Raw genomic sequence first — 10,002 nt, forward strand, 5'->3', positions numbered from 1 at the left:
AACAGACTTAAACAAAGACAAAGGTTCTCCAGAATTTCATACTCAGAATATTTCAAATGATTTCACGAGATCTGTCATAAAGTTACTGTCAATTGCCTTCAATGCTATGAGATACAATTTCCTGGCCTATGTTCCAGAAATTTCCACTTACATTATTTCATACAATCATTAGTTAATACGTGTGTTAAATAGGTATTACTATCCTGCTTCATTCATTCATCACTCACTTAACAACTTCTTATGAGCCCTCATTACTTCCATACACTGGGTTGGCTAATGAGGATGCAGAGAAAAATAAGAAATAGTACCTGACCTCAAAGACAGCATAGTTTAGTGGAAGAATCAGAATGTAAAAAACCAGGTACACTACAGTATGATCTATACAACGCAGTGGCAAAGAGTTTTTTAATGGCACAACAGGAGAGGGGCACCTAACACAGATTGAAGTGTGTTTGTTGCAGGGATGGTCAGACAGGTTTCCTTGGTGGCACAGTGGTTAAGAACCTGCCTGCCAATGCAGGGGACACATGTTCCAGCCCTGGCCTGGGAAGATCCCACAGGCTGCGGAGCAACTAAGCCCATGCACCGCAACTACTGAGCCTGCACTCTAGAGCCCATGAGCCACAACTACTGAGTCCACACGCCACAACTACTGAAGCTCATGCTCCTAGAGCCTGTGCTCCTGCATAGAGGGAGAAGATATCTAACCTGAGCCCGAATGACCAGTACTAATTATATAAGCTGAGAAGTGCAGAGAGTCCCATATAGGATAAATCCAAGGAGAAACATACCAAGACACATATTAATCAAACTATCAAAAATTAAACACAAAGAAAAAAATGCAGCAAGGGAAAAACAACAAATAACACATAAGGGAATCCTCATAAGATTAACAGCAGATGTTTCAGCAGAAACTCTGTGAGCAAGAAGGAAGTGGCAAGACATACTTAAAGTGATGAAAGGGAAAAACCTACAATGAAGATTACTCTACCCAGCAAGGATCTCATTCAGATTCAACAGAGAAATAACAAGCTTTACAGACAAGCACAGGCTAAGAGAATTCAGCACCACCAAACCAGCTTCACAACAAATGCTAAAGGAACTTCTCTAGGCAGGAAACACAAGAGAAGAAAAAGACCTACAATAACAAACCCAAAACAATTAAGAAAATGGTAATAGGAACATACATATTGATAATTACCTTAAACGTAAATGGATTAAATGCTCCCACCAAAAGACATAGACTGGCTGAATGGATACAAAAACAAGACCCATATATATGCTGTTTACAAGAGACCCACTTCAGACCTAGGGACACATACCCACTGAAACTGAGGGGATGGAAAAAGATATTCCATGCAAATGGAAATCAAAAGAAAGCTGGAGTAGCAATTCTCGTATCAGACAAAATAGACTCTAAAATAAAGACTATTACAAGAGACAAAGAAGGACACTACATAATGATCAAGGGATCAATCCAAGAAGATATAACAATTGTAAATATTTATGCACCCAACATAGGAGCACCTCAATACATAAGGCAAATGCTAACAGCCATAAAAGGGGAAGTCGACAGTAACACACTCATAGTAGGGGACTTTAACACCCTACCTTCACCAATGGACTGATCATACAAAATGAAAATAAATAATGAAAGACAAGCTTTAAATGATACACTAAACAAGATGGACTTAATTGATATTTATAGGACATTCCACCCAAAAACAACAGAATACACTTTCTTCTCAAATGCTCATGGAACATTCTCCAGGATAGATCATATCTTGGGTCACAAATCAAGCCTTGGTAAATTTAAGAAAATTGAAACCATATCAAGTATCTTTTCTGACCACAATGCTATGAGACTAAATATCAATTACAGGAAAAAATTTGTAAAAAATACAAACGCATAGAGACTAAACAATACACTACTTAATAACCAAGAGATCCATGAAGAAATGAAAGAAGAAATCAAAAACTACCTAGAAACAAATGACAATGAAAATACGATGACCAAAATCCTATGGGATGCAGCAAAAGCAGTTCTAAGAAGGAAGTTTACAGCAATACCATCCTGCCTCAAGAAACAAGAAACACCTCAAATAAACAACTTAACTTTACACCTAACACAATTAGAGAAAGAAGAAAAAAAACTCTCCAAAGTTAGCAGAAGGAAAGAAATCATAAATATCAGATCAGAAATAGATGAAAAAGAAACTAAGGAAATGATAGCAAAGATCAGTAGAACTAAAAGCTGGTTCTTTGAGAAGATAAACAAAATTGATAAACCACTAGCCAGACTCACCAAAAGAAAAGGGAGAAGACTCAAATCAATAGAATTAGAAATGAAAAAGAAGTAACAACTAACACTGCAGAAATACAAAGGATAATGAGAGATTACAAGTAACTATATGCCAATAAAATGGACAACTTGGAAGAAATGGACAAATTCTTAGAAAGGCACAACCTTCCGAGACTGAACCAGGAAGAAATAGAATATATGAACAGACCAATCACAAGCACTGAAATTGAGACTGTGTTTAAAAATCTTCCAACAAACAAAAGCCCAGGATCAGATGGCTTCACAGGCGAATTCTATCAAACATTTAGAGAAGAGCTAACACCTATCCTTCTCAAAACCTTCCAAAATATAGCACAGGGAGGAACACTCCCAAACTCAGTCTATGAGGCCACCATCAACCTGATACCAAAACCAGACAAAGATGTCACAAAGAAAGAAAACTACAGGCCAATATCACTGATGAACATAGATGCAAAACTCCTCAACAAAATACTAGCAAACAGAATCCAACAGCACATTAAAAGGATCATACACCATGATCAATTGAGGCTTATCCCAGGAATGCAAGGGTTCTTCAAAATAAGCAAATCTATCAATGTGATACACCATATTAACAAACGGAAAGATAAAAACCATATGATCATCTCAATAGATGCAGAAAAAGCTTTTGACAAAATTCAACACCCATTTACGGTAAAAACCCTCCAGAAAGTAGGCATACAGGGAACTTACCTAAACATAATAAAGGCCATATATGTCAAACCCACAGCCAACATCATTCTCAATGGTGAAAAATTGAGACCATTTTCACTACGATCAGGAAGAAGACAAGTCTGTCAACTCTCAGCACTATTATTCAACATAGTTTTGGAACTTTTAGCCACAGCAATCAGAGAAGAAAAAGAAATAAAAGGAATACAAATTGGAGAAAAAGAAGTAGAGCTGTCACTGTTTGCAGATGACATGACACTATACATAGAGAATCCTAAAGACTGTACCAGAAAAATACTAGAACTAATCAATGAATTTGGTAAAGTAGCAGGATACAAAATTAATGCACAGAAATCTCTTGCATTCCTATACACTAATGCAGAAAAATCTGAAAGAGAAATTAAGGAAACACTGCCATTTACCATTGCAAAAAAAAGAATAAAATACCTAGGAATAAATCTACCTAAGGAGACGAACAACCTGTATGCAGAAAACTATAAGGCACTGATGAAAGAAATTAAAGGTGATACAAACAGACGGAGAGGTATACCATGTACTTGGATTGGAAGAACCAACATTGTGAAGATGACGATACTACCCAAAGCAATCTACAGATTCAATGCAATCCATATCAAACTATCAATGGCATTTTTCACAGAAATAGAACAAAAAAATTCACAATTTGTATGGAAACACAAAAGATCCCAAATAGCAAAGGCAATCTTGAGAAAGAAAAATGGAGCTAGAGCAATCAAGTTCCCTGACTTCAGACTATATTACAAAGCTACAGTAATCAAGAAAGTATGGTACTGGTACAAAAACAGGCATATAGATCAATGCAGCAGGATAGAAAGCCCAGAGATAAACCCATGCACATATGGTCACCTTATTTTTGATAAAGGAGGCAAGAATATACAATGGAGAAAAGACAGCCTGTTCAATAAGTGGTGCTGCGAAAACTGGACAGCTACATATAAAAGAATGAATTTAGAACACTCTCTAACATCATATATAAAAATAAACTTGAAATGGATTAAAGACCTAAATGTAAGGCCAGACACTCTAAAACTCTTATAGGAAAAACTAGGCAGAACACTCTATGACATAAATGACAGCAAGATCCTTTTTGACCCACCTCCTAGAGAACTGGAAATAAGAACAAAAATAAACAAATGTTACCTAATGAAACTTAAAAGTTTTGCACAGCAACGGAAACCATAAACAAGACTAAAAGACAGCCCTCAGAATGGGAGAAAATATTTGCAAATGAAGGAACTGACAAAGGATTAATCTCCAAAATTTACAAGCCGCTAATGCAGCTCAATATCAAAAAAAACAAACAAACAACCCAATCCAAAACTGGGCAGAAGACCTAAATAGACATTTCTCCAAAGAAGATATACAGATTGCTAACAAACACATGAATGAATGCTCAACATCACTAATCATTAGAGAAATACAAATCAAAAGTACAACGAGGCATCACCTCACACCAGCCAGAATGGCCATAATGAAAAAAATCTACAAACAGTAAATGCTGGAGAAGGTGTGGAGAAAAGGGAGTCCTCTTGCACTGTTGGTGGGAGTGTAAATTGATACAGCCACTATGGAGAACAGTATGGAGGTTCCTTAAAAAGCTACAAATAGAGCTACCATATGCCCAGCAATCCCACTACTAGACATATACCCTGAGAAAACCATAATTCAAATAGAGCCATGTACCACATGTTCATTGCAACACTATTTACAATAGCCAGGACATGGAAGCAACCTAAGTGTCCATCGACAGATGAATGGATAAAGAAGATGTGGCACATACATACAATGGAATATTACTCCGCCATAAAAATAAACAAAATTGAGTTATGTGCAGTGAAGTGGATGGACCTAGCGTCTGTCATACAGGTTGAAGTAAGTCAGGAAGAGAAAAACAAATGCTGTATGCTAACACATAGACACGGAATCTAAAAAAAAAAAAAAAAGAGTTCTGAAGAACCTAGGGTCAGAACAGGAATAAAGATGCAGATGTAGAGAATGGACTTGAGGACACGGGGAGGGGGAAGGGTAAGCTGGGACGGAATGAGAGAGTGTCATGGATTTATCTATACTACCATATGTAAAATGGATAGCTAGTGGGAAGCAGCTGCATAGCACAGGGAGATCAGCTCAGTGCTTTGTGACTACCTAGAGGGGTGGGATAGGGAGGGTGGGAGGGAGGGAGACCCAAGAGGGAGGAGATATGGGATATATGTATATGTAAAGCTGATTCACTTTGTTACAAAGCAGAAACTAACACTCTATTGTAAAGCAATTATACTCCAATAAAGTTGTTAAAAATACAAAAGAAACAAAAAAAAAAGGCTGCTGCATAAGCAGTCAAAATAGAGGCTCCACTCAAAGTGGCACCTGCCCCGCAAATATCAACCCCATTGCCCACTAGCCCACAATTACTACTCACTTCCTTTCCAGCCTAAATAGTAATGATACTAGCTAATATATATCAAAAGAATGTTTATCATTTACTAGGTACTAATGTAAATTTTACATATATTAACTCACTGAAACCCTCAATGGAGTATCCCTGTTTGACAGATGAGCAAACTGGGCAGAGAGGTGAAGTAGGTTGCCCAAAGTCACGGAGTAGTAAGTGGTAGAAACAGGATTTGAATGGGGCACTCTGGGTTAAGAGCCCATGCACTCGACCACTATAATCTCTTTAATGTTTGTTTTTCAAGAGCCACTGTGTTGGAGTTATCTCGGCATTTCACATCTTAAGCAGTTAGCTCTTGTGTGTGTTGGGAGTGGTGATGCAGACACAACAAGGTTGGCTGTTTCAGGGAAAAACTGACCCGATGTAAGGAGGACCTGCAAGAGCTGTTGGGGAGCTTTCAGGGGACAGCTGAACAATGGAAACGGTTCAGAGACATGGACAGGGTTAGAACGATAAGGTATAGGGCATCTGAGAATTGCATGAAGCCAAAAAAGCTAGGTCCTTCTTTGGGGCTCAACGTGGAGGGGGGTTATGCACCCAAAAGGACACAGTAGGTTCTCTTAATTCAGTGACATCAGTGACAGTCTGTCGTATGGTCTGTAGTATAGTTAACCAGAAACATAGTAGATGCTCAATAACTATCTGCTGAAGGAATGAAAGATTGAATTCTCTCATTTCGATGAAAGAATACCATGCCTTTCTTTCTTGTACATTAGAATTTTAGATGTGCAGTATTTAATAAAATATATGAATTAACATTTTTCTGGGCTTGGTTGTGCTTGTCCCTGAGTACAGCTAGAGAATCCCAGACAACTGTTTTGAGTTACACACCCTAACCATAGATCCACCGTATTGAAGTAGCCTTGTGGAGGGAGGACGGCAGTGTTCTGCAAACCTGGTATCAGCCCAGACTAAGCCAGACTGAGAGGAGTATGCTACTCTTAGGCTTTGGGTTGTAGAGCCTAAGTCGCCCCAAGGCCCACAGGAGGGAGTTAGCACTCAGGACTTCCATGACTGTATGCCAGTGTAGCTGGGAGGAAAGGGATAAAAGGCTGCAAGCAGGCCCAGGAGTTAAGTTATATTGCTAAACCACAATCTTCATGAAATACCTATGGTGTGCACAACAGAGGTGGAGACTACTCAAGGGGAGAGCAGAGCTGAGTGGAGCCTAGCCCATGGGCATTGTAGGTCCAATCCAGAACCAAACAGCAAGAACCCAAGTAAACAGACTAAGTGAACAAGGGTCAAGAACTCAGGCAGATGTCTGCATAGGGAAAGAGGAATGAAATCACAGGTCCTGAGTGACTTCTGCAAGAGTGGAGCTTGGCAAGAAGCCAAGTTGAGACTCAGGCAGGAAGCCCTTATAGGCTTCTTGCTGGGGGGCAGAGCTGGTCCCTTAACCTAGTCCACAGGTGTTGACAAGCATGCACACCTGGCTAACGTAGGGGTGTTGAAAGGGTGGGGGAATGAGACACTTCATGACAGACAGATTAGCCTGAGTGATGGCTCAGATGACCACTCATTTTGCTACTCAGAAGTCCTTTAGAGGTTCATTTATTTTTCAATTTTCTTTTTTTTCAAAATTTGATGCTAAGATTCTTTTGTTTTAAACTGAAGTGTAGTTGATTTACAATGTTGTGTTAATTACTGCTGTACAGCAAAGTGATTCAGTAATACATATATATACATTCTTTTTTTATATATTCTTTTCCATTATGGTTTATCATAGGATATTGAATATACTTCTCCGTGCTATACAGTAGGACCTTGTTGTTTATCCATTCTATATATAATAGTTTACGTCTGCTAACCCCAAACTCCCACTCCATCCCTCCCCCAACCCCCTCCTCCTTGGCAACCACCATTCTGTTCTCTATGTCCTTGATTCAGTTTCTGTTTCATAGATAGGTTCATTTGTGTCATATTTTAGATTCCACATATAAGTGATATCACATGGTATTTGTCTTTCTCTTTCTGATTTTTTTTTCAAGTTTCAAATCCAGCTTCTATATATGACAGAACATAAATTCATTAGAATATTCTGGTAAGCACAAAGAAGAAAATAAAATGCAAGTATAATCCCATCATCCAGAATTTAACATTCTCATGTATATTTTATACATTGAAATACTACTTTCTTATGGAACCCTAAACTCCACATGTGTCTCTTGATTCCATTTAACTTGGAATAGTTTCTGAAATATTTTTTTAAAAGATTTTCTGTTCAGCCAGCACAGATTCTCCATAGTAACCCTGATACATTGGGTTTCATGGCCTCTTATTAAGTAGACATTTTAAAAGGAATTATTGTTTAATGGCTTCTTTATAGAGTTTCTGTGAAATTCACAACCTGTCAGAACAGAGTGGCCTCCAACCTGCTCACAGCCTTGCTGGGCAACATAGTGAACACTTTATAAACGGAGTAAAACTGATTCTAGAAAGAAGAGTCAGGAATGTAGAACAATCAAGGAAAGGGAGGCTAAAGAAGGAGAAACATTGGAGTAATAAGCAGAAGAAGAGAAAGGTGAGTTAACAGTACAGTCGAAAGTTGAGAAAAGATGGTAAAGAAAAAAAAACAGTGAACATGAAAGGAAAGAGTGAATCAAAGAAACAAGTTTAGGTGTTTATCTCTTTTTGTTGTCCTTCATACACCTAGATATTAGTTTTCCCTTTATATTTAAGGACAGTCTGGTGTAATAAAATGAGCCCATTACTGGAGGCCAGAAGACCTGGGTTCCAATCCCAGATCTGCTATTAACCTGCTGGAAGATCTTGGGCAAGTCTCTTCCTTTGTCTGGATCTAAATCTCCCCACTTATAAAAGGAAGGGCCCGGATTATATGACATTGAATGATCTCTGCTGTGTCCTGAATGTCTCAGATTGATAGATATGCACAGAATGTTTTATCAACCTGAAGTTTAAAAGAAAAGGCCGACTACCATTTGGAAGCTGGTTGTGCATCACACACAGCACGTGGATTTAGTGCTAAAGCATTAAGTGGAAACAAACAATTATAATTGTTTTAATTACCCGAGTAGCTAGTAATTTCGACAGGACTTGGGAGCACTGGTTTGAGAATGCCATTATTACACTGTCACTTTTGAACAGCTTTTCCAATGTAGGCATGGTAATTTCAATGTCCCAGGAGTGGGGGCAAGATTGCTATTAGGGTGGTAATCGTGTTTTGTTTTGTTTTTTTCTTTTTTCTTTCCTTAGTATGAAGAGCAATTCTGAGCAAGGAGAGTCTCTTAGACACATTCCAGCAAAGCGTATGAATCAGATGGAACATGTCCAGATCATTGCCAAACCAACCTAAGGCCTCAGGCAGTAATACATCATTCCCTTAGAGCTTGAAAAGGGTGTCTGCTAGGAAGTATCATCTATCAGGGCCTAGACGAGCTCTCTGACTCCCGAGTTCCCTTCTGAACTTAGTTTAATCAGTATCAACATGGCTGCAGGTAAAGAGGGTGGTATATAGGTATAACTGAATCACTTTGCTGTACAGCAGAAATTAACACAACATTGTAAATCAACTCTACTTCAATAGAAAAAAAAGGGGCGGGTGGTCAGTCAGCTGCTCAGGTTGATCCTTCAGGACTCCCCTAGGACAGCCACGTGGGCCGGAAATCTTTCTGAGCTGTTAATCTTAAGCAACTTTAAGCCTTCCATCAATCACACAGGTAGTACTTTGAACTGCTTTATGTTTTCAGAAATAAAATAAAAACCAGTTGTAATTTGGTGTGAATTTCACATGTGCACAAGCAACTACAAGGCTTGTTCTCTCTGCTTACCACCACCAGGAAGTCTTAAGTACCCATTTAAACTGTTCTTCCCTCCGGGGTTTATTGCTGAGTCCTCTGGGCTCTGGGGAAAGGGCCTCCTTCGACATCCTACTTATTCTTTGTTCTTTGATGTGTCTAACTGCACCTTGCTCTCTACCAGATGCTGAAAGACTAGACTGCCTGCAGAGAGGGCTCCATTTTAGAATGAACTGCAGCTACCTGGTAATTAGCCTCTCACCACTCTCAGCAGTTCTCTTTTTACCAGGAGTTGAACCCCCGGGAGGGTTATAGCTTGGCCAGTAATTTCTTCTGCCCTGCCCCAAAGGAGCTCTGTTTCCTAGTTCCCCGGGTCGTTTACACAGTGTAAATTTTGAAAGTATGTCCAACTTCATTTTTAGAAAACTGGTTGCATCTGACTATATTGGTAGATGAATAAGATATGTGTCGGATTTTTGCTGTTGTTTGTTGCAATGTCAGGATATTTGCATTAAAATATTTTTTTAAATTTATTTATTTTTGGCTGCGTTGGGTCTTCGTTGCTGCGTGGGCTTTCTCTAGTTGCAGGGAGCAGGGGCTGCTCTTCGTTGTGGTGCGCGGGCTCTAGGCACACAGGATTCAGCAGTTCTGGCACGCGGGTTCGGTAGTTGTGGCACATGGGCTTAGTTGCTCCGCAGCATGTGGGATCTTCCCAGACTAGGGATGGAACCCTTGTCCCC

General features: G+C 39.2%; 1 protein-coding gene across 1 annotated transcript in view; it reads left to right on the forward strand.

Annotated features, from left to right (window-relative positions):
- The window catches only part of FRMD7 (FERM domain containing 7), a 54,180-nt gene that overhangs the window by 14,014 nt on the left and 30,164 nt on the right, over positions 1-10,002 (forward strand). Inside the window, 1 exon segment of the mRNA XM_060137272.1 lies at positions 7,834-8,028. Within this exon segment, the coding sequence (XP_059993255.1) occupies positions 7,834-8,028 (195 nt within the window).

This window comes from Lagenorhynchus albirostris, chromosome X, assembly GCF_949774975.1.
Source record: "Lagenorhynchus albirostris chromosome X, mLagAlb1.1, whole genome shotgun sequence".
NCBI classification, from domain to species: Eukaryota; Metazoa; Chordata; class Mammalia; order Artiodactyla; family Delphinidae; genus Lagenorhynchus; species Lagenorhynchus albirostris.